General features: G+C 40.0%; 3 protein-coding genes across 9 annotated transcripts in view; all 3 read left to right on the top strand.

Moving 5' to 3' along the window:
- LOC118430109 (Golgi integral membrane protein 4-like) overlaps positions 1-176 on the top strand; it is a 4,521-nt gene extending 4,345 nt beyond the window's left edge. Inside the window, exon 4 of the mRNA XM_035840819.1 lies at positions 146-176. Coding sequence (XP_035696712.1) covers positions 146-176 — 31 coding nt within the window. The remainder of the gene's footprint in view (positions 1-145) is intronic.
- Positions 139-12,459, top strand: LOC118430708 (uncharacterized protein DDB_G0290685-like). Of its 7 annotated transcripts, none has more exons than XM_035841706.1 (15): positions 139-199; positions 672-822; positions 1,348-1,430; positions 2,137-2,511; positions 3,242-3,337; positions 5,349-5,408; positions 6,552-6,728; positions 7,213-7,294; positions 7,758-7,825; positions 8,259-8,507; positions 9,440-9,610; positions 10,275-10,367; positions 10,990-11,107; positions 11,336-11,526; positions 12,050-12,459. In XM_035841706.1, the coding sequence occupies exons 1-15, from the start codon at positions 191-193 to the stop codon at positions 12,155-12,157; spliced, it is 2,031 nt and encodes a 676-aa protein (XP_035697599.1). In that variant the 5' UTR covers positions 139-190; the 3' UTR covers positions 12,158-12,459. The 7 variants fall into 7 exon arrangements, with proteins under 7 accessions (XP_035697599.1, XP_035697603.1, XP_035697597.1 ...); XM_035841710.1 differs by having other exon boundaries at positions 5,346-5,408; positions 11,336-11,410; XM_035841704.1 differs by having other exon boundaries at positions 5,346-5,408.
- A 4,913-nt stretch (positions 12,460-17,372) lies between these two features.
- Positions 17,373-24,990, top strand: LOC118430108. The gene is made up of 14 exons (XM_035840818.1): positions 17,373-17,427; positions 18,641-19,063; positions 19,374-19,493; positions 19,660-19,921; positions 20,381-20,538; positions 20,760-20,981; positions 21,430-21,618; positions 21,743-21,855; positions 21,972-22,016; positions 22,147-22,256; positions 22,508-22,695; positions 22,993-23,340; positions 23,520-23,652; positions 23,965-24,990. Exons 1-14 carry the CDS (start codon positions 17,373-17,375, stop codon positions 24,371-24,373), a joined length of 2,775 nt encoding a protein of 924 aa, XP_035696711.1. The 3' UTR covers positions 24,374-24,990.

The raw sequence follows: 24,990 nt of genomic DNA, 5'->3' as shown, positions 1-24,990 counted from the left end.
CATGTTTTGAGTCGATACTCCTCTCAGCGACCACCTGTTCAAATCGCCGTTTTTTTTCCGGTCCCCCGGGTGGTCGACTGGGGCAGGTTTGACTGTATGTTCGTCTCTTTTTCTCTAATTGACATTTGCATTCAATTTCTTACAGCAAGAAGCAGAAAACAGATATGATTCTCTGAACCAGCAATATAAAATGCTAAGGGTAAGTAAATACTTGGACTGAAAAGATATGTGAATCACAATGATGGGATGTATTGCTGAGCATAGTTGCTTAATGTGTATTTTTATTTGATTTATTTTGTAAAATCAATTATGTTTCTTCAGAATCCATAATGATGAAACAGATGCTGATTTGAAACGTTTGAAACAGTTATATCATCTTAGATGTTGTTCACAGATCACTAATTCTTAAGTTTAATAAGTTCCCACCATCATCATCATCGCGGGCTACTTGCCGGGACCAGGTCCACCCTCTCCTACAAGACGTCTCTGTCCCCCATAACGTTCTTAGTCCTGTTCTAAGTCCTGTTCTAAGTCCTCGACCCTTAACCCCACATCACGAGCAAGCTGGTCTATGTAGGTTAGTCGGGGTCGCCCTGCATGTGTATACCCGTGTGCTGGCTTCCACAGTTCCCAACACATGAAATTCTCTTTTTTTTTTGTACCATGCCTAGAATCAGCATGAGGACTTGGAGCGGGAATATGCTTCACTACAGGACCAGCATGTCCGCCTCGGGGACGAGCACAAAAAAATTGTGGACCAACATCTGGACAACTACCAGAAATTAAAGGACCAAAAGGACACAGATCTTCAAAGACTCAAAGGTGACTATGCCTTTTAATATTCATTCGTCAATGTTTGCTACCCTTTATGTAAACAAATCATTATCATAATGGTAGTAGTAGTACACAATGTAGTAGTAGTTACTGTAGTATCCCACATTGTATATTTGATGATCTGATTATACTGCAGCTGGCTCTCTGACACACAGGTAGGCAGCAGTCCGCTAGTCTTCACACCAGGCTTCAATATGGCTCTGTCCAGTGGGCGCACACTAGTTAGACAGCACGTTATGTTTCATTGGTTATCATTTAATATTTGCTTTTGAAAATATTTTTAGCTTAAAGGAGAAAACATTCAATTTTACTACACTGTAATGTTGCAGTTTTCATCGCACCCCCCATATTATCTATTCTTTCTCCTGCTATTGCTTGAATTCATCTTCCCTCCCTTTTGCAGCTCTGTTTTCTCCATTGCTTTTCCAATTTTCAACTAAAACCCTATAATAAATGGTATATTGGTCAGACTTTGGACATACACATCATGTATTCATAACTTTTCATTTGCAGAGGTCATTCAGAACTTGAAAGAAAGAAATGCACAACTTCAGGCAGACCAGGAGGAACTTGTTAAACAGATTACAATATCTCAGGTGAGTTTGATCTGTATCTATACAAAATAAAAAATGAGAAAAGATAAAAAAGATAATATGTGGGTGCATATGCAGGGTTATGGAAATTTTGCATGAGGAACATTTCTGTATTTACAGTATATCCTAGCCTCCATAGCAGGCTCTCTGGGGCCCTTTTTTGGCTCATAATACACTTTTGCTGGCCATTTCTTGCTGTACTGGGTTGCCGATTACTGGCTGTCGCTGATTCATTGGCCCTTTTATCACGCAGGCTTCAGGGGCCAATGAATCAGCGACGGTTGGCAATCAGCAACCCAGTACAAAAAGAAATGGCCAGCAAAAATGTATTATGAGCCGAAAAAAAGCCCCAGAGAGCCTGCTACGGAGGCTAGTTTATCCCCTCATTACTATAACATACTGTAAATGCATTTAAGTTCGCGGGAATTTAATTTCGCGGTAGCAGGAAAAGGGACTTTTCGCGGTGGATTTAATTTCGCGGTAACACCATAGACTGCAGTCTAATACCATAATAGAAAAATATTCGCGGTGGTTTTAAGTTCGCGGTGAAGTGGTCACCGCGAAAACCGCGAACATTAATCCACCGCGAACATTTCTGCATTTACAGTAGTTTGTTAGGGGTCAGTCAACATTGGTTTAAAAGCTGCCCAAAGTTGAACCATAGATATCAACAGACTGAGTGTACTTTGTACATGTACGTCTTATGAAGGATGGACAGAGGCGCTTGGAGGGGGAAAAACAGGAGCTGCTACAGCTGATCAGTGAACAGCGGACAGCTGTGGCTGCTGCCCAGTCCCAGCTGGAACAGCAGCAGGCTGAGCTGGAACAGCAACAAGCTGAGCTGGACAATCATGCTGTCGTACAGAAACAGATGAAGGAGAAACACCGGACAGCACAGGCAGAGCTGGAGCAGAAACTGGCAGGGGTAGGACAGCTCAACGTTGGGCAGAAACATTTGATTGGACAGCAACATCCCCTTCAGCAACAGCACGTAGGACAGCAGCAGGCTGTGCAAAAGCCGCTGATGAATAGACAGGATCATGTTGCACAGGTGGCTCAGAAACAGCCTGATTTAAATTCAAAGGTATTTTATTTGATATCATTCTATATATAGTCTTTCTTTGTTTACTGCTCAGGCCACACCAATTTAGTTTGTTGGTTCACAGATTTTTAAAAGTGAAAATATATTAGCAAACGTCATAAATGCAACCTGCCGGGAGGAAAACTATAATATGACCATGTCCGCTCCATAAACCTGAGTGCACCAAGGCATACACCTGGTCCTCGAGCTTAGTTTTCATGATGATATATTTTGTTTAAATGTTTTGAAAATCGGTGAACCAACAAATGGGTGTGGCCAGAGTTAGTGTTGACAGGAAGTGGGTGTGATTAGTTGCAATATAGTGAGGGTATTATCCAGGAATGCATGATTGTAGAAAGCAGGTCAATCACTGAATGGTATGCCCTCTTTATTGCCTGGTCCTCCTTTAAAATAGTTGAAAGAATGCTTCTCAGAACATCACTGTCCATAGCAATGTATTAAACAAATGTTATTTTACCAAATCAAAGTCTTCATCTAGACAATTATAGAATACACAAGTCAATACATTTTTTTCTTGTCCACTTGATAAAAAAACGGTCTTTAGATCTGTTCTTACCTCATGATCCAACAACACGAGCGTAAATAACTGTCCATGTGTCACAGCTGAATATATAAGACCCTGGCACATGACACTTGTAGGGTTTCTGTTTAGTTAAGATTAGAGGTACATGTAAGTCTAAGGTTTCTCCCCACTTCTGCTTTGCATGGACAGCGGTATGTGCCAGGTGCAGCTGCAGTTCCAGTGGCCTGGCAACGACAGCAGTGGCAGCCGCAGGTGCAGGTGTTGCCACGGCAACAGGTGCCGCAGGTGATGCAGCTGCCGACTGTGAAACACCTTTTTTTCTCTGCTTACCCATTATGACAGCCTTTCAGATAATTTCCATTCATTTTGTTTCTTGTGGTGTCTGATGGTAAAGAGGCTAGGCTCAAAACTCAAGATTGAGAGTTCATGGGATTCATTCCTTATGCCTGTCTGGCTATATGTTGTGACATTGTCCTTTACAAAGACACTGTAACATCCATTGGCATAATACCGGTCGGTTTACTGCAATTTCTCAAGCAATGCTAATTTGGCAAATGATCAACGCATCATTTTCTCCAGTTACATGTTGCTGTTACAGCTTACATGTACCTTTGCCACTTCTTCTGTGTAAATTATTTTGTCTCTCTGGTCCTGCTAAAAACATAATATCGTAATTGGAACACACCGCGGAATTGCACGGAGAACGGGCGCGTGGTTGGAAGGGGGTGCACTATACCGGTCGAACGAAACACGGCACAATTAACTGCCGCTATGTACCTTTATACATCCTCTGTTGTTCCTTTCTTTCCTGTTAGTAGTTGCACAAAACAAAAATCTGCATGGGCATACAAAAAGTCATGAGAAAATGGGCGTATACTGACAAGAATTTTCATTTAATTTTGGTCCGTCACAACCGCTATGACGTAAAACTTTACTGCTGGCCGTAGCATTAAAAATGGCGGGAAAATGGCGGCGTACGTTCAATTTGACCCATTCAGCCGTAGATCCGGGCGATAATGCAACGGTTCCTCACACTTTTACACGAGTTGTAGGTCACCAAAAGAAATTCAAGATTGCTGTTGAATCATGCTCGTCTTGTGCCGTGAGCACATGTGATTATTATCTACAAATCTGGCGATGAATGTGACAGTGTGTTTGTCCCACGACGAGCTCGCCTGCCCCGAAAATGACCTGAAAACTTTTGGCCTTGTTGTCTTCGAATGCATTGTTATCGATGCTTTGTAAATGATGTATTGGACACCTAGATGTCTGAAGTGTGCATACCTCAGAAATAACTATTGTTGCATGTGTAGATCTCTTTAAGTTCCACTATTTTTAATCGACCGGTATAAGGCTTATGACCGGTATTATGCCAATGCATGTTACACGTACATGGCTTTTCTCAATCCACCCAGATGTTAAAATGGGTACTTCACTTTGGTTTTGTATGTAAAAGATGTTGAAAGGAGAGGTATGGACTCTACCAATACTGTGTGGAATGTAACAATCTCCTCAAAAAAGGCAATAGAACAGTTTTTGTATCTTATCTTTAAAAATTTAAATTTATTTCTTTGTTATGTCTCGGTAGCAAGAAGACATTGCCAACCAAATTGTTTCAAATGTTTATATTGGCAGTCAGAATTATGATTAGACACAATGATTACTACAAAAATGATAGTGTCTGCAAGGCTGTGATAAGCTCATTGTCATCATAATGCCATCATTTGACTCTAACAGCATGTATTCCAGCCAACAGCATGAACATCACAGCTAGTCAACATGGGAAGTCATCGTCAAATGCAAAGCTAGCTGGAGCGTATCAGATTATGTTTGACATAATGTGAAGGCTCTTTTTGTCAGACTTTTGCCATCATTATCAGAAAAGTATGTTACAACTATTACTAACGTTAAGAAAAACTGTAGATTTTATAACTCAGTTTGGAAACATTTTCGTTAAATTTTCCAAGACATCCTATGCCACTTGAAATCAAATATTTCAATATTCTCTTTATTTTCAATCACAACTAGGTAGCTGCATTTTGTCAATTTCAAACTACTGCAAGGCCACACCAATTTCATTTGTCTTTTTTTGGAAGAAAAATATGGAGCAACATGACCAAAAAAGTTTTAAGAAATTGCAAAAGTGTAGACATGAACATAAGAAAAATATGGGTCAATCATACAGAAAGGGCTTTTACGAGTGTAGCACTAATGTTAAGCATATTCATTAATTGTGCAGTGCTTGTTTCACATCTATATGGACTGAAAGAGCATTCTTGTATTGTGCTGGTAGAAGCATGTAGCTGGAGCGTACATGAGAGGGCACCCTGTACGCAGACAACAGCTGCTGCAAAAGGTGGGTGGGGTTGCTGAGCTGCACGTGTGAATGGCACAAATAACACACTAACCCAGAACTTTCCTCTGTATTCAGTATTCAGTAGGGTGTGCACAGGACATTTCATCTCATATCTTTATGATCATCTCATATCTTCATTACATATCTTCATTACAGAAAGAGCTACATGACTGTATATTCCAAAGTGATGGCCCAGTGCCTCACTTTTTGGTAGTTACTGCACTACTTAACATTATTTACATCATTTACCAAATGTCATAGACTGTATCACCTCAAATTCTAACACTTTTTTGCCATTCATACTAACTTCATGTTTGTATCTTCCATACTAATAAATGTTTTTTTGACAGCTCATTAATAAATATTGGTATTTACATGTAAATGTAGATGAGTACTAACCACAATCTATTCTCTACTACATACAGTATGTCCTCTATCTCTACCTCTAAAATCTCTAATCTAATTGTGTTATGTAACAAATTATACTACAGTGTTCTTACTAGGACAGATTTACACATGTTTAATGTTCTATCCATTTTACTTGCTTGCTGCTTTGATGATAATTGACTGGAACTAGCTTGAAGTATTATCACAAAACTTTAGGAAGCCTTTCTTTAAGTGTGACAATTATATTTTGATAACTACTTCAATGTTTTAATAATACCCATATTACCTAAAAGCTGTTACTCAAACTGGATATGATTTTGGTAACAGACATTTCAAATAGTATCCACTATCTTTTGTCAATAGATAGTGGATACGATCTGAAATATCATGACTGTTTCCAAAATTATGTCCTGTTGCTTGACGAACTGTTTTTTTTTGGCATACTATAAATGCAGAAATATTCATTCTGTGGTTTTATGTTCCTGGTTTTCACGGTGACCACTTCACTGCGAACTTAAAACCCCGCAAACATTTTCCATTATGGTAATACTATGAGACTGCTGTCTATGGCGCTACTTTGAACTTAAAACCACTGCGATCACTCCATTTTCCCCACTGCCGTGAAATTAAATTTCCACAAATTTAAATGCATTTACATTATCTTATTACCTGGATGTCTAACCTTCATCGAAGTAATCCCCATGAAAGTTGATTAAATTATAACATAATTAACAATGGCTGCGTGTTATCTTCCAGGAGACCGCTGATCAGCCAGGTGCACAGCAGCCATTGTTTGTGCAGGTGCCAGGTGCAGGTGGGGATGACCTGGAGGTGGGAGGGGGGCTGCACCCTGGGCTGGACGAGACACACAAACAACTTCTGGAGGCTCAGAAGAGACGACAGGAGCTACAGAACCAGTTCAGGGGTGGCTTGGTGGGCACTTTTTCCTACTCTGGAGTAGTCTGTACCCTATCAATTTGATATTGACTAACGATTAATTTAAAATTTAGTTTACCTTTATTCACGGGGTAACCTATATCCATTGTTTTTAAAAACAGGGTATGTAGCACATCAAGCCGACAGGTGGTAGTTTTAAACAGCAATATACTAAAAATATTGCAATTTGAAACCTACGTCTGTCGACGTGATATCCCCAAATACCGTTTTTAAAAGCAACGGATATAGGTTACCCAACGGATAAAGGTGAACAAGCGTTTTATATTTTTATTTTCTATATTTGTCTTGACCACTAACAGAGTTTCTTACATGACAAATATATGTGTTTCTTACATGACAAACATGTGTTGCAGAAAAGGAAATTTTTGCCAGTTAAACAAAGTTTTTTCAGCATCAGCTACAATGTAGCAGTGGAATTTAGACATGATACAAATTAAAGTCATGAACTTTTCTTTTCCAGGGATTGCCAGATGAAAATGCCATCCAGAAAGACAAGCTAGGAGACAAGAAAGACAATGATGACAATCAAATTATACACCAAGGTATGTTCTATTTTTATACATATTGTTAATATGAGTTATGACATTGAATATGATGTATGATGAACATTGATATCTAGCTGGCCAATGTTGTATCACTACCCTTCATGCATAAGACAGAATGACCTGTTCACACCTAACTGTTGCACATGTATCCATACACCATAAGTGACAAGAACTTGTTTTTCTCTCTTTTTTTTTTACAACACCTCAGGTGTGAAGTAGATACTGTATAAATGCAGAAATATTCACAGTAGTTGTTTGCAGTGGCCACTTCACCGCGAACTTAAAACCACCTAGAACATTTTCCATTATAGTATGTGACTACAGTCTATGGCGCTACCACAAATGAAAATACTCCATTTTCCTGCTACTGCAAAAGTAAATCCCCACAAACTTAAATGCATTTACAGCACATGTTGAATACTTAGTTGTATTTTCAAATTGTCTCCTGTTGCCTTGCCAGACGAGTATCAAGTGGGAAAGGTGGGGAATGGGGATGGAAAGGACCTAGATGACCAGGATGGCATTCAGGTAAGGCACTATTGTACCTTTTTTAACATCTCTCATCTCCTGGCATCTTATTTCATCTATCCTGTATTCTAACCATTTGGTCATCAAAGAAGAACCTTTTTTTTGTTACATCCTCTATGGTTTTCTGTTTTTTTCTGAATGTTTCAGTTGCTGACATGCCTGTTGATTGAGTGAGAATCGCCTAACCTGATAAAAAACCTTACATTTGGATTAACTTTAACTTCTTATTTTTGGAACTATGTATGACATGCGTGGGGTGGATGTCACCCTAAAACAATAATATGAACAGGAATTTTGCATTAGACATATCCAAAATGATCATGAGGCAAAAGATGATGGACAATGTCTTCAATGACATATCACTTGTTGTGTGCCTGTGACTATTTTGTTCTGATAAAACAACTTATTAGTTATGTCATATTTTTCATCACAGAGTATGCGAGGAAGATCAAACTTCATTGGTCAGCAGCTCGCAGGTGACCAGCAGGACGGAGCAGACCAACTGCTGGCAGGGGGGGACAGGTTACAACCACTTGGAGTCGACCCAGACAAGCAGCTGCAGCTGCATCAGGTGGATGAAGGGAACCAGGTGCAGGCTGATGGCAACCTGCATCACCCACTGGACGCTGGGAATGAGGATGATGATGAGGAAAAGAATGAGGATGGCAAAGTTCTAGATCAGGTACTGTCACAGACAACTTCTAGATCAGGTACTGACACATGAAACTTCTAGATCAGGTACTGACACATGAAATTTCTAGATCAGGTACTGACACATGAAACTTCTAGATCAGGTACTGACACAGACAACTTCTAGATCAGGTACTGACACAGACAACTTCTAGATCAGGTACTGACACATGAAACTTCTAGATCAGGTACTGATACAGACAACTTATAGATCAGGTACTGACACATGAAACTTCTAGATCAGGTACTGACACATGAAACTTCTAGATCAGGTACTGACACAGACAACTTCTAGATCAGGTACTGACACAGACAACTTCTAGATCAGGTACTGACACATGAAACTTCTAGATCAGTTACTGTCACAGGCAACTTCTAGATCAGGTACTGTCACAGGCAACTTCTAGATCAGGTACTGTCACAGGCAACTTCTAGATCAGGTACTGTCACAGGCAACTTCTAGATCAGGTACTGTCACAGGCAACTTCTAGATCAGGTACTGTCACAGGCAACTTCTAGATCAGGTACTGTCACAGGCAACTTCTAGATCAGGTACTGTCACAGGCAACTTCTAGATCAGGTACGGACACAGACAACTTCTAGATCAGGTACGGACACATGCAGCTTCTGAAGAGTACCACGATTAGACGTGGTGAGGTACATGTAGCTTCTAATTTTCTAATAGTGTCATTGGGCTCTCTTACCGTCAGGAGCAGATTCTGACAAAATTGGAAAATCTAGATTGACCACTACAAATTCATGCTCACATGCAGTCTTCAACTCTGACGTGATTTTATGTTTTCATCCTCTGAGAAAGCCAGAGAATACACCATTTTCCTTTATTGCTACAAATCTTCTCATCCTCTTACTCAGTACATGTATATCTCCCACAACACATATTCTACTTTCATTTCTGACCCACAGGATGACCTTGAGGACAAGGGTATGCAGCCCCTGGGCCAGGCTGGGGAGGAGGCAGAGGGTGGACAGGATGCCCAACCTGGAGATCAGGGGCCCTTTGCTGTGGGACAGGACATGGACCAGGACCAACCAGAACAACAGGGGGCAGCACCGCTTGGAATAGACCAACCACTGGTAAGGAGGGGTCAAAGACATAATGAACTAGAAAGTTAGTAACTTATTTTAACAGTGCCACATACAAAGCACGGACAGGACAGAAGGTAAAGGTAGTATATTACCTCCCTGACTGAAGTCAGGTACCCATTCCAGGACTCGAAATACCACCTGCATATGCAGGTTAGTGCAGGTAAAATTGGAGCTGTGCAGGTATTTCTGATATCTACCTGCACCTAACCTGCACTGGTCCATGTACTGGGTTTTATGTATTAATGTCCTATGAAGTTTGATGTAGGTGTTGGATTGTTATTAGCTGCATTGACTGTTACCAACTATAAAGCATGAAAGAAGAAAATAGCAATGATGTAACTTAACAATTATAGTATGATCAATACTTCCTAAATTCTGAGTGGTGAAGGCAAAACATGTCTGGTGCAGGTAATTTTCAATGTTACCTGAACCAGTGCAGGTATGCAGAAAAAAATATTTCGAGCCCTGCATTCTTACAATTGGTTGAAGTGAGGAAGGTTGTGTTAAGTGCCTATCCAAATGACACCACATCTGTGGCACAATGAGTATCCAACTCAGGACCTCTAGTTTCCGAGCCCAACACTCTACCATTTTTTTCCACACACGACATCCCTACATTGATATGTTTCTGTCTTATTCTGCTCTCCTGCAGGTGAAACATGAGGTAGAAGTTCTGGTGCCAGGTGGTCAGGAGAGTGACCAACAGATGATGCAGGTGGAGAGGCCTGACCAGAACTTACCACAGGTCACAACCTTTCATATTTCTGTCAACTCCTGAAATACTCTAAAATTGTTTTTAGAGAAATATGAATATGACTCATAGCCAGCCTGTGGAAACATTATCACCATTTCTTTGAGCAATATACAAAATAACACGGATATTATTTAAAAAAATTATCATGTATGAAGTATTATAATTTTACAACAGCAAAATCTAGTCCACAGTCACTTCTGTCATTACCATGCTGAAAATCATACAACAAATGTGACTGCAAGTAATGCTCGAAATACGTATTTTAGCCTGGTTGCACAGGTGGCAACCTGGGTCAAAAGCCAGGTTGTACCATCAATATTTTAGGTTGCCCCACTTCCAAGTTATTACTTTCTCCAAATTACCTACTTCTATTACCTTAACTGCAATTTGTGTCATCATCAAGAAATAAATACAAACGCTTATGCACGTGGGTGGGGAAAAAGTGGTATTCCAACTGCAAAATTTCAGGTTGCACACTGCGCTACCTGGGTTGAAGTTATGCCAAGCAAAATGTGGTTGCATTTGCAAGTGTGCAAGTGGGTATTTCGAGCACTCCTGCAAGTTTAACCAGATGGGACTTAGACAGCTGAATGTTGTTTTGTGCTAACACCAGGTGGCAGTTGATCATGAGGTGCAGGTGGACCACCCGTTGGCGGGTGGCGGCCAGGTGGCTGACAACAACATCCAGCCAGTGGTGCAACTGCCCGACCTCATGCCAGTACAAAACAGAGGTGAGTCAATTAGTCAACTAAAACACTACTTTTTAGCTTCTCTACTACGATTTACAGTTTTTTCTTGCATTTGCAAATTGCATTTGACAATGAAGATTTATTACTAAACAAAACGATGTAAACTGTGTGCATGCCTCACATACAGTGCCCTGACTGTTTTGCTTGAATGATTGACAATGTAGTGTCTTTAGCTCACAATGCATGCTAACGCTGTGCCCACACTGGCAGATGGCGATAATATGGCGGACCCAGTAAATGACGACAACCGCGGCATGCAAGACGTGGACAAGGACTTTGATGATGGTAACGAGGACCAGGCTAACGATCAGGTGGAGGGGGGTGTGGGTGACGGACATGGTGACGATGATGATGATGATGATGATGATAGAGAGATTCATGATGGCATAGCCCAGGTCAAGGTGCATGGCTTTCTTGAACTGCAAACTCAAACTCAAGTCTCTAGATGAATTGCATGTCTGTTTGGACTTTTGGTAGCTGTTTGTAGTAATGTTGTGCTCCATTGTATTTCCACTACTGTTGTGCTTCTTAACCAAGTAGTTTGAAGAGTGTGTGGGGCACTCTTATATCCCCTGGTTGTTGTGTTTATCTATTTTGCTTGGCTTTATATCAAGGGTAACTGTTGTTCAACCTACATTTTCAGATGCATGTTCTTTCTGTTCAGTTCACAAAAGAAGAATCCAGATTCTTTGAATTTATACCATCCAAGACCCAGCATTAGTGATAGTCTATTCCTCACCTCACCTAGTCCCATCCTCATCAAGAGTGTCGGGGACCATGGTTGCCGCGAGCACAAGGTCTATTTAGGTCATGGCAAAAGATTGAGAATTTATATTTGCAGTTTTCATTATCAAATATGTAGTATGTAGTCCCAAAAAAGTCAAACAGACTGAAGTGCATGTTTTGATTGTCCCTTTTTTTCAGGCTGGCGGTGACATCAGGCAAAGAGAAGACCAAGATGAGTTTCAAAACGACCGTGGCTTTGGGAGGAGACAGCCACTTTCACATCCCCTTAACAGACATGCTAGATGATGGCATTAGTCCAGCATTCCACATATAACCGCTGCTGTCCAGTCACCCTTGTATTGAAAGTCTATTAGTCCCTATCAGTCCATATCTGGTATAATTGATTAGTAACCATTCTCTGCGTACATTTGTAGGAGTTGTGTTTTATTCCTTAGGCCAAAAACAAGTAAATTTTATGGATGACATTCTGCAGACTCCAAATTTGACGAGAGAAGGCAAAAAATAAGATATCTGGAATTTCAAAGTAGACACCTTAAAAGATTAAACAATGTAACAACAAGGGAGTTTTTGGTAACAAATATTAACAAAACAAGATTCAAGAGGTGCACTAAGTAACACTATATATGTGTGGTAGACAACTATAGTAAAGCTACCACATTGGTGTCAGTTCTATTATAATTTAACTATTTTCACTTCTACAACAGTTACTATGATCTTGGCTACATGTTCCTCACTAGTGTCACTTCTACAAGACTAGTACAATCAAGGCTACCACACACTATATTTCCCATTTTGGTACTTTCTCGTCATGTTCACCATCTTGAGGGAAAAAAATTCTTGTTTCTTTTTTTCTTCAAAATCAGGCAAAAATTAATGAGCTTGCTGATGTCATCTGTAACATTTACTTGCTGTGTTAATTAAGGCATTATAAGGGTAGTATGGAAATTAGTGAGAATTACTTTATTGGGGATTGGACGGTTCCATTTCATGCTTGTAATTTTTCATTGTTAAAAAAATGAAAACTCTCAATTAAAGATAATTCATCAAAGAGGAAAAAAACTAATACATAAAGTTATGCACTAATCACCATTAACAAATTAAAGTTTCATCACAAAATATACCAAGAGTTTATAGAAGTTTCATTATGTAATAAGGTATTGAAACTGTTACAATCATGAAAATGTTCAAGATGATACATGTTGTACATAATGTTATAGACTGTGGTACTCTCATATACAAGCTCTGTAGATTTCTACTACTGTCCAACAGTAGTTAGAAAGTTGATAAGTCTGCTTTTGCAATAGAAACTTCCATTTGTTGATGGAGTGTGCTCATCAAGAAATTTGTAGTTTTTTCTCCTTTTAGTTTATCATTATTTTACTTTAAAAGGATGCTCAAGACCGTTCCGAGACCGCTTATCATGATTAGAAGTTCACCAGTAGGGGTGTCTTCTTTTGTTAAGTTTTGTTTTACATTTCTAATGTTTTGTTTGAGGTAGACGGAGCTATGGAAACTTGTGAATAGATCTTAATCTGGATCCCTTCACATGCTAGCAAAACTGGAGAACTTTTGGTAACACAGTGCGTGGGAAAAAGACATTGTCATGACAACTGATACAGTACCAGATGCAGTAGATATTTGCTCCATATGCATTGTCATAGCAATGTCACTTGCCCCTTGAGTTACACAGGATTCTGTGATTTGTAGAAAGGACTGTGAATACAACATTCTATGGAGTCTTTAGTGGTCACATGTACGTTTGTACCTTATTGTTCCTGTGGAACCTCCAGTTGTTCTCTTGGTGCAGGATGTTAACTTCTCTTGGTTACTATGAAGATTACTATGTAGGGTTCATGTTAAGGTTTGATAGAGACAAACCATTGTGTGGTTTAGGGAAGCTCTGTGCAGTTGTAAGAATTTTTTTAAGGCTATAGGGGCATATGGAAGTACAAATCTATAGATGGTTTTGTAGAATGATGTATTGTAAAACACAGCAAAAAAAGATATGAGGAAAATACATTGATAGATAAGCAATAGACATGATAATATGGTAATCACAGCAACTTCTCCGGTTCTGAAAGATTCATCATAAGACATCAAAGTGAAAAAGTCTCATTATCATAAAGTTTCCGTCTTCATTGCTGGTTGTGTATGATTTCCTTTTGTTTTACGTCTCATCAAGTTCTTTGTTTTTTCATCATTCAGCAAGTACATTGAGGTACATTGTGGATGCCCCTGCCTAAAACAATTATTGTCTTAGCCATGCTATATCCAGGCATGTTTTGTTTCTTTCTCATGTATTGCCATCATAGGCTGGTTCCAGAGAGCAGTGCTTGATGTAGAGGTCTGTGAAACATTATACTGTATGCTCTAACAAGCAAGAGTTTTAGAAATGCAGAAACGGTGAATACTTGCAACAAATGCTGCTTTGCAACGTAATAAAAAAAAACTTTGAGTGCTGAACAGTACAAATAGATGTAGGTTGTTGATAAGGTATTACATTGTAGTACATGTATATTCCTATTACCGCAAATATACAATCTTGTTGTGCAATGAATTACATTGTCAAAATGTACATAATCGATGCTCCAAGTTTACCCATGACAGATATATTGAAGTATATTTTGTGTACTTAAGACATTTTCTCATTTAAGTAGTTGTGGTTATTACTTAAGAAAGAAAAATACGCTAGTTTTCATTGAATGAGTGCATCATTCTGTTTTTGTAGCAACAGGGTTTTTCCTTTTTCGTGTTCACAATCATCATCAGTTTGACTATTTAATTTTTCTGTATCATAACTTCAGACTTTTCTGAAGTAACGTTACCACTATAGAGTATTTGGTGTAAAGTTTAACACTGTTGAAGTATTCAAGGTTTTCTAATGTATACATACAAACTTTAAGGTTAGACCTACATTTTTGTAGATGAAATTTTATATAGAAGGTTACATAGGTAAGAGTTGTGGAAATCCCACTGCATATGGCAAACATGAAATAAACTGTTTAATTTTAAAACCCAGCAATTTGAATGAGTTCTTTTGTGATTAAGATGATAGTAATTTACTAAATATCGAAAATTACTTTCAAATAGATTGAAGTTTTTACACGACCAAAGCGTATAAAAGGTCATTGAATGAAAAAGAAATTTAGTTCATGTTGGAAGTTCTGCTTCAGCACCAAGGCCAGATGCCAGGAGACCTGTAAGCAACCCTCACCTTCGCCTTCCCAAGAATTACCTACATATACCAAATATCATTGTAATCAGATGTCATCAAATATCCAGGAACACAAACAAACCCCCACACATACATATTTGACAGCAATTATACCTCCATTTTTTTCATGGCCAAGGGATAACAATGAATCTTCTCTTAGTGATCTATCACCAGGGAGAAGGTTGTGGCTATGACCGTATACCTCCTTGTCATATCATTCTGTGGTCTGGCGTCCAGATGTTCATTTTGTAAATGGGTGAACGGTCAGCTAAAAGACCAACGTTGTCATTGCAAAGTGGATGTCTCCAAGCAGAAGTTGATATATGAAAGATAGTTAATATGTCTTCTGGGTGGCAGGGCTTCTCTGACAGTATCTTGTCACATATATATAAGCAGATGGATATATGAGTAAGAGGCCGAAGGTAAAACGGTCATCCATGGCGAGATACTAGTATATCTTTAACATATTCATTACGTACCGGATATGATGTTGTACATGAATGAAGGGGGCGCTTCGGCGGGTGTTATTGGCGTTACATGGACTCCCCGGGCGGACCTAAAATCAACCCTTTTTACGCCGACTAATGTCTTGACCGTCATTCTAGAATTATGTAAAGATGTCTGGGCCTTTTTGGGAGAGTTTTTACCAGCTTTAAGCTTAATGTCCTGTATCTTTTGACATTTCACAAGTCAGGACCACGTACCCTATCATAGCCCAATCTGCAGTACCACTCCCGGCCGCGTTCAGAAAAGTGGTTAAAACGACCGTCAAAATTGCCAATTTCCGTCTTTTCGGGAATGGGGAAATCGCGAAAGACTCGAAAGGGGGTTCGAATGTTTAGGACTTATGTGTCCTTGTTTTCACAAATGCAACATTTAGAATCAAGAATACGTATGTGTAAGCCATCTCAGGAACAAAATGATGAAATATTGCGTCATAAATGACACGTACACACAATTCAACAACAGAACTAACTCTAACTGTACATGCCTGTAAGTGTACACGTTCTTTTCCACATTCAATTGGAGGTACTTCTGAAACAAGAAGGTGTTAAATAAATGTAATGGTCCCGTTTATCAATCAATAGGTATAGTTCTTCTTTCAACATGCAATTTCAATTGCTTATGTGTGTTAATTACGAGTAGGTGCAATATAACCTTGAGCGCACGGGGGAATCATTTGATTGGGCTGTGGACTGAAAGAACAAGACTTCGTGGGCGTTAGTGTAGAAGTTGATGTTTTGATATTAACAATTTGAAAATGCCAAAATAAGAGCATGGAAAGCAAATTGACGGCCAACTATAACGTTATGCTTACTTGCTTAAGTCGTGTTCATCCGGTCTCGAGCTGTTATAAACAACACATAACGTTATGCTATGTGATAAAACTGGTGATTTATGGAAAAAGTTATATGCTATCCATCAGAACTTATTCATGCGGATATTTTTAGTTTGTAACGTTGAATGCAGATCAAAGAGCAGTGTTCGATTTATTCATGACAATTATGTATGTTATAATGTATCTATATAAGGGGCAAGGGGCCAGTCCCTGGCCTAAGCACTTAGGCAGGCAGGTATAATGTAATGGTGAAATTGTGTGAAATTCACTTGCCACTGTTACTATGGAAAGTCGGAATGTGCATATTTTAGGTTGTTTAGACTGTGTAATAAACCACCATTAAGAGACCACGAGACAATTTGATAATAACGTCAGACTAGCGTGAATGGTATAATGGCAAACCTTTAGTAATATAATATCAATATTTAAAGGGCTGTTAATGAAAGTTACCATTAACTTGATTAGCTCTTTTATTGTACGTTACACAGAAGACTTGAGTGACTGCTTCACTTTTTTTTCAAAGTGACGACATACATCTTTATATCGAGTAATGACAAACCCAATTATAAGTTGTATTCTCGCTTTAGCTAGATGGACTTGTAATCATATGCATCATTATGAAAGTAATAGAAATATGATGAGGAACGTTAAATAATTGATGCCGTGTGTCTGGGTCACGTAATCTTTCACTCGGAACACCTGTAGAATTTAATAGACGAAAAACAGTTAGCTGTTCCGCAGTTTGGGACAGTCTAAAGCCCCTACCTGACATGTGGCCGGCTGCCTAGAACTGTTTGTGTTGGATGGAAATAATTATAAGGAAGAAAAGTGCCTGTGTGGAATAGGAGCTACTGAGTAAGGTCTTCTGTACAGGAGGCCTCACCTTTATCACATTCAGCAAAGGTGCACATCATAGGCGCATTTGGGCTGGGTACGACTGCTGAGGTATGAGAGGCCAACTTGTCATCGTTGTGGTCACCTGCTGTCTGCTGTTTGTCTCAGGTAAGGGCGGTATAGACAGGACACACACACAGGCACACACAAACATACACACACAAACACACACAAACACACACACACACAGATACACACACACAACACACACAACCACATACAACCACACACAGACACACACAACCACACAAATACACACAATCCCCCCCCCCCCACACACACACACACACAACCACACACACAACCACACACACACATGCACTAACACACAAAATTATAATCATATGATCGTGAGAGGTAAGTGCCATTATAATTATCTGATGATCTCAATATCTATACATGTACATATATGAATTATCTTTTTGTGCTAGCATGCTCAAAATGATAGAGAGCGCACGCAAAATCAAAATCTATTGCACACACCTGTTTTATAGCCAATGCACAGATGGTCTCTTGTTGTTCTTACTGCTTATTTCCTTAACACAGATGCTACAACACCCTCGCTCCATCCCCAAAACAAAATTACACACCTTGCCCTTTAACTCAAATATCACACTCAAATATAATGGGCGTTTGAGTATCAGTTTCCTTGTCTCAAATATGTTAGTGTGTTTCGATTTTCTTTCACGGCACCGTTTGTTTGTATATCTGCCAAAATTCTGACATGATTTTTATTTGTGTATATTTTGCTGCTGATAATTTGGTCTCGAATATAATCATCAGAATAATTATATCGCCCAGACGGACACACCCAATGCAAAGCAATAATCAACTCCATTGGGTGTGTCGACAGAAATAGGATAGCTACAAATATGGCAGCTTGAAACATGAAATATTACAGCAATTAATTTTCAACACTAAGTACAAATAATACCCAGAGGCAGAGACGACATTAGACAACAGTACACTGTAAAACTTTACTTAAGCACATTCCATCCGTTAAGTAACCGGGGAAGATTCCATGTCAATGTATCAAACATTATTAAGAGTAGGTAAAACATGGTTCATTATGTATAACCACACAGAAATTCATTACATCAAGTATATTTCACCCATTCTTAAAGAAGAAGGAATGCTTATAATCATATATGTACGTATGTTTTCCATTGCTCCTAAAGACCGAATAAACATGAAATTTCAAAAGTGGTTTCATGCTTTTAGCTGGCAATGCTAAATAACTTCTAACGAACATGAAATGAATTATATGCCTGCAATCGTTACTGCATAAATGTTTGATAATTGATCCACGCCTCCTCCACAGCTGATTGGCTAACACGAGATGTGTCATGGGTTGTTGGTTATTCCGGGACAACAGGTCCCGGCAACGCCCTGGACGGAAACACCTACAGCTACTGGAATCCTTCCGGAGTTCCTCAGTATTACAACCAATGGAACTTCGTGCTTGATCTCACCGCACGCTACACACTCTCCCGTATCGGAATCAGCCATATTGGAGACACCACGCACGACATCAAGGATTTCAGCCTCCAGAAGTCGTTGACCGGAGACCCGACGTACGTCTGGGTAGACGTCACGACCGTCACTGACGTGGAAGCGGGAACCGACGCAAGACAGGAGTACGGCGGCTTCCGGGCCACGGCGCGGTACTGGCGACTCCTCATCTCCCGCACATGGTCAGGGTATCAGCCGTGGGTTCGGGAAGTGGAGCTGTACGGAGTCAGAGGTAATCTTTGTGTTGTGACCATCTTCGATAAGAACTTGCCTTCTAACATTCATATAAGAACAAAAGCTTGCAAGCAAAGATCATGAGAACTAAATATATACGTATACCAGACATAGACCTATGGAGGGATTGAGTACATGTTATCCAAAAAGTCTGTTTGTTTTTTTGATTACTTTCTTAGACACATATGCTTCTTTGGAGAAGTAAAAAACTACTAGAAACGGAAAATATTCCATTCTCATCAGCGCGAGAGATTGAAAGCTACGAATACGAACAACACAATTTACGAACTGTTGATTTTTCCATGCAGAGAAAGTCAATTGCGACCTTGGATACTTCCGCTGTGGAGAAGGATATTCTTGTATCCTGTCATGGAAGCGCTGTGATGGAACCGCAGACTGTTCGGACAAGAGTGACGAGGAAAATTGTGGTAAGTTGGTGTCACCACCATAAAAAAAATTAGCTGACATATAAGAACACGGGAATATTTACCGACAATAAAGTTTGCATCCTTATTTCACCAGTGAAAACTTCTTACGTTGCCCTCAAAGACATGTATACTGAAAGCCATTTCTTTTTTGTTCTTCAATTTATAGGTTGCTTCCACATCCCGGAGATTTTCCAGCTCGGCAGCAGACTCACAATGTTACCAAATCCACTGAACCAGACGACATTCGATGATATACAGAATTCCTCTGTCGTGGAACTTCTCCACAATTCCAACAGCGTCCAGGGAGAACACCATCCGCAGTTACGAGAATTCCTGTCTATCGCCATTTTCCCACGATGCAACGTTCCTGAAGAAGACATGTCCCAGTGTTCTTTGCGCCCGCCTTCAAACACCACGACCTCATGTGTGTGAGTAGCCAATACGTCTATTGGAGTACAATATGATTCATTCTCAATACGTATGGTAGCCTTTTTCGTCTCCTTCGAGCGAAACTGGTTCGCGATTTTCAACGTTGACTAAGGTTTTCTAATACCGGGAAAGGGAGTTTTCCGAAAAAGGGAGATTTTTCCATGAAAGAGTGTTTCGCCCCACCTCGAAAATCACGAACCAGCCAGTCCCGCTCAAAGTCTGCGAAGGAGGCTATACGTAGAGTATCTGCTCTTCATTTAGGAAGTTTCCAATATTGACCAACAGTCATTGATGCTTACATTTATTCATAAGAAGTGCTTCTAATAGACTAAAAACTTTTACCATATGGCTTAATCGTACAGACTTGTATGCACGGTAGTCAAAAATGTCTTGTAGTGGTAGCACTCAAACATGTTTATCATGTGGTACTGAATTTAGTTGGGTTTTTTGTATAACAGTGGTACACAACTTCTGCCGTGCCGCTCTTGGTGTGAGGAAGTGTTCAGTATGACTATGAGTGATGATCTGATGAGGGACCTGCTGCCGCCATGTGATGTGTTCCCGTCATCACAGCACGGCTGTTGGAACCCGGAACCAGATGTTATCGGCACGGAAGGTGGGAATCAGAGCTTCATATTACATTTTGATTATATATCATATCTTTTTCACTTTTTAAAAACTACATCAACTTTACCTATTGCAGAGTTGCTCATACTGTGTGCGGGGACAATTCAGTGGCATCTCATGGTCGTTACAAAACGTTCATAAAATAGGCCATTTATTCAGAATTTCTTTAAAGAAAACTAGGTAAATTAATGATTTTTTTCTTTTCCTCAGTCTGCTACCACGGCATTGGCATGAACTACCTTGGAACATGGAGTAAAACGGCGTCCGGGGCAGCTTGCCTTCAGTGGTCAGCTGGGCAAGCGGATTACTACACGGCCGAGTACCCCTGGGCTAACCTGGACAGGAACTACTGCCGCAACCCGACCGGAATCCAACGGCCATTTTGTTTGACTGGAGACGGTAGCCAGGAGGAATGTGACGTCATTCCGTGCAGTAAGTTGTCTGTTCATAAACGGTAGTAGGTGATCTACACTAAACGTACTTTATTCAAATACAATTCAATCTCTACAACTGGATAAAAACGGAGATTTCCTTCTGGACGTTTCGAGTGACATCCATCACTCATCTCCAGCGTCACTAGAACCATTTAATCCATTCTTAGTAGATAAGTGACACTGAAGAATAGTGATGGATGTCACTCGAAACGTCTGGAAGTAAATCTCCGTTTTTATCCAGCTATAGAAATAGATTGCATTTGAATATTGTTCACGTGGATGGATATCTTCATAAACGTAAACATAGTTTAGCTAAGATGTTTCAAAACACTTACGTCATGGGAATGGTGTGTTGCTGACTTCTTGAAGCATATCGAATATCACAAAACTCAATACAGCTACACGATGATTTTGACCATGTATTTTGTATATCTTACTACGCTTAGATTTTGTTGGCTGTTGGGACAGAGGTCCTCCAAACTACGGCAAGAGAACTCCCAGTAAGAGGTTCTACTTCTTAGAAGAGAAGGTCACGTACACGTGCAACGATGGCTACACGCCTGAGTACGGCTCCCCGAGAGAAGCGACTTGCCTTGAAGGAGGAACCTGGGAATATGACAAGCCCGTTTGCCTAGGTGATTGCTACGTACGGAGTCTTTGTAAAATTTACACTTGCTAATTGTACACAGCCTTTGATAGACACAGATCATCAAAATCTCTTTCTAACAACTCACTAATATGTATCTTTTATACATTCAGTCAACCAGAAGCAAAAGCTGCGAAAGGAGCTGCTAGAGGCCTACAGTGCTGGTCTGGCGCCTGAAAATGTTACCATCAACTTCACGGGGGATGTGGAGGAAATCGTCGACTTGGTACGTACTATCTGAAATAGAAATCCTTGTCTTTTCTAATTGTCAACAAATACACTTTGAATATGTAGGAGAAACATGCATCACAGCTTTAATAACAGCTATCATTTTTATTTCAGGATGAAAAGAAGGAGCGGCTTATCGCCTCTATGATCATCATCCTCGTAAGTTTGCACAGGCTTCGTATCTCTGAGGCCGCTTTCGGTCACGTTCATTTGGATTGCAATGATCAGTAGATCTTTTTATTGCAATTTTCCATTCGGTATCGCACAAAAAGACATCTATCTTTCCTAGTCATGGCACGACAGTCGACTGAAATGGAACCCGCGGCACTACGGTGGTGTCCAGACGCTCAGTGTCCCTGGTGACGATATTTGGACTCCATCATTTACCCTGAAGAGGAAGTAGGTGTCACGATTTCTTTACAACTAACCAAAGACAGATAATACAAAAAAGGCAATAAAATTTCGCCAACCTAACATTTTTTTTTCATACATAACACGGCTGTACCCTGATCAAAAGCACATATCAGTAGAATATATGTTTAAACTTTTCAGAGAAAAAGATTGGCAGGACCAAAGAGACAAAAACTCTCTGGCAAGACGTTGTGTCTTTTTCATTATGCAAAATAAATGTCTTTTTTTTTACCTTCCAGTGCTAATCGCCTCCGCCAAGGCCTACCAAAGGACATACCGATCCGCATCAGCAGCAGCGGCCTGGTGCAGTGGAGAGTGGAAACCCTGACCACAACCGTGTGTGATGCTGACCCCTTCTACTTCCCTGCAGACACCATGGATTGTCACATCTGCTTTTCTGCAGCGTCAGCGATCGAACAAACCATTCGTAAGACTTTGACGAACCTTATACGCTTGTCTATACGACACAGCACGTTCCTTTACTTTTGCTGATGCAATAGTCTACATGAAAGTACTCTCTATACCCTTTCCTAGCAATCTAGCCTTAGCTTGAAGAGTAAGTACTAATAATGGGAAGTACTCACGATCGATATCTCTCAGAGACAATGCATGAGTGAGCAAATCTTCAGACGCCAATAGTATTTCGCACACAAGTCCTATATGCAATATGTTTTTAAAAAGCTCCTAGAGACAGTAATCTGCAGCAATTGTATATTGATTACAGAATGCCACGGGGAAAGCTCGCCATCAGATGCACACAAGGAAAGCCATCCCTGTGGCTCTTACTCCCCTGCAATACCGGAGGGAGAATGGTATCGAAGGGATAAGATCTTCACTAAAGACAAGAAGGAAGCGTGCTTTGCTCTACAACTGTCCAGGATTCCCACGTTCCACATCGCCACCACTGTTGGACCCTGCATCATCCTGATTGTGCTGATGACCATCACCTTCATCATGCCTATGGACAAGGGAGACCGGATCTCCTTTGGAGTGACCATTCAGCTCTCTATGGTCGTCTCTCTAGTGTTTGTTACAGACGTTATTCCAGTCAAGGGGGCTCTGCCATTTTTTGGTAAGTATATATTTAGTGATTATCTATGATTTAGAAAGAAAGCAATTTTTAAAACATTTGTTGAAGACTGATGAAAACCAAAAGTTCTGCTGCAGTACCATACAAAGCCGACAGGGTCAACATATGATTGAACTTGCAAAACCCCTGCATTCTGGTAATGCTTCATTTGTTTTGCACAGCCACGCTGATTATCGTGTGCATGGGCCTGATGGGGCTCTTCCTCTTCTTCACCATCGCCATCATCTTTGTTCACGACAAGAAGGGACAAATGTCTGCAATGGCGAGAAGTTTTCTTCTCCGTTACATGGCAAGGTAGGAACTTTTCATTTCAACATCGTGGATGTTTATAATGAATATGACTAACCTGAAAGTACATCACTCAATGTCTCAGTGGTTCACATAAACCTTATCTATACTGTCTTCCAAAGTTAAACATTAATCCTGAAGAGATAAAACGGGTGTCAAGACTGTCGGTATCATTCCGAACACATCACATTTCAAACCTGAGTGGTGCCAAGGAGCACCTTGCAAGGAGCAATGAAAAATGCAATTCAATGAAAATGCCCCTTTATGGTAAAGATGACAATGTTCTTTCTCCCTTTCCTTCTTTTACTGTCTGTGAAGGTTTCTACTTTTGGGAGACCTCACAGAGGAGCGTACATATATCCACTCTGCCATAGAGCTGATCAACTACTCCTCCAACACTGATGCAAAAGTGTCCGAAGGGGAGAGTACCTCTGAAATGTGGTACTCTACAAGCAGCAAAGACCCAGCGACAACCAAACGGTCACCAAAGCCTTTCACAGATCCTCAGTCCGCTGACTCCCGTGGATTTCTTCCCCTGATCTCCAGTGTGGAGGAACTGACTGTCGTGGTGAAGAAAGGGATGGATGAGCTGACCAAGGCAGTTAAGAACGAGGAAGAGGTGTCCGACTACACTTTGTTGGCTAGGGTCCTGGACAGGCTGTGTCTTGTCGTGTACCTCATCAGCATCGCGGCAGCCATTCCGATGACCATGTATTTGAGCAGGTAAAGAGTATGATGCCACTGCAATGGTCACAACTATATAGAATGGATCTTGCTGTATAATTATAAAATGGAATCTCAAGTTCGAACTGCCTACATGTTTTACAACTTAGCAGTCCTGATTTTGTAACATAGATTGATGGTGATATTGTTACTCAATTTGTCGTAGAATTGATATTTTTCAGTTGTCTTGCATGTTTGTTTCAAAGTTGTCTTGCATTTTTTCGATATAATCAATCATAATGTTGTACCTTCTTGCATTTATCGCATTGCAGTCCAAATCAGGTTTAAGAATAGATGAAAGAAAATATACTAAATGGCTATACTCATGTTGCAATATTAGTCATATCTGTATGTTTAAGAAAAGATATCTTCACACCAGTGTTGGTTGAAAAATTTTTTCAACAATAGCGCATTCATGAATCAGTCAAGAATAAGTAAGATGTGTTTATTTAACAAACAAAAAACTACAAGCACCAAGTGTAACCAATGGTAAAACCAAGAATTGTTACAAATGCAAAAAGGAAGGAGACATGTATATAACAATAGAGAACTTATGGTGTTTGGTTATACAGGAGTGATACCTTAGATTGGGAGAGATATTATTCAATGCATTACAAGATA

This window comes from Branchiostoma floridae, chromosome 14 (assembly GCF_000003815.2).
Source record: "Branchiostoma floridae strain S238N-H82 chromosome 14, Bfl_VNyyK, whole genome shotgun sequence".
Taxonomy (NCBI): Eukaryota; Metazoa; Chordata; class Leptocardii; order Amphioxiformes; family Branchiostomatidae; genus Branchiostoma; species Branchiostoma floridae.
Note: the sequence above shows the minus strand (reverse complement) of the source record. Positions and strands in the feature narration are given on the sequence as shown.

Excerpts from the sequence above, each read along its gene's own strand:
- LOC118430108 (XM_035840818.1), top strand. The coding sequence starts at position 17,373 with ATGAGAGGCCAACTTGTCATCGTTGTGGTCACCTGCTGTCTGCTGTTT. Across the intron at positions 23,341-23,519 it reads GGGGGCTCTGCCATTTTTTG|CCACGCTGATTATCGTGTGC; the intron begins GTAAGTATATAT and ends TGTTTTGCACAG. Across the intron at positions 23,653-23,964 it reads CTTCTCCGTTACATGGCAAG|GTTTCTACTTTTGGGAGACC; the intron begins GTAGGAACTTTT and ends CTGTCTGTGAAG.
- LOC118430708 (XM_035841704.1), top strand. Across the intron at positions 823-1,347 it reads AGATCTTCAAAGACTCAAAG|AGGTCATTCAGAACTTGAAA; the intron begins GTGACTATGCCT and ends TTTCATTTGCAG. Across the intron at positions 11,108-11,335 it reads CATGCCAGTACAAAACAGAG|ATGGCGATAATATGGCGGAC; the intron begins GTGAGTCAATTA and ends CCACACTGGCAG.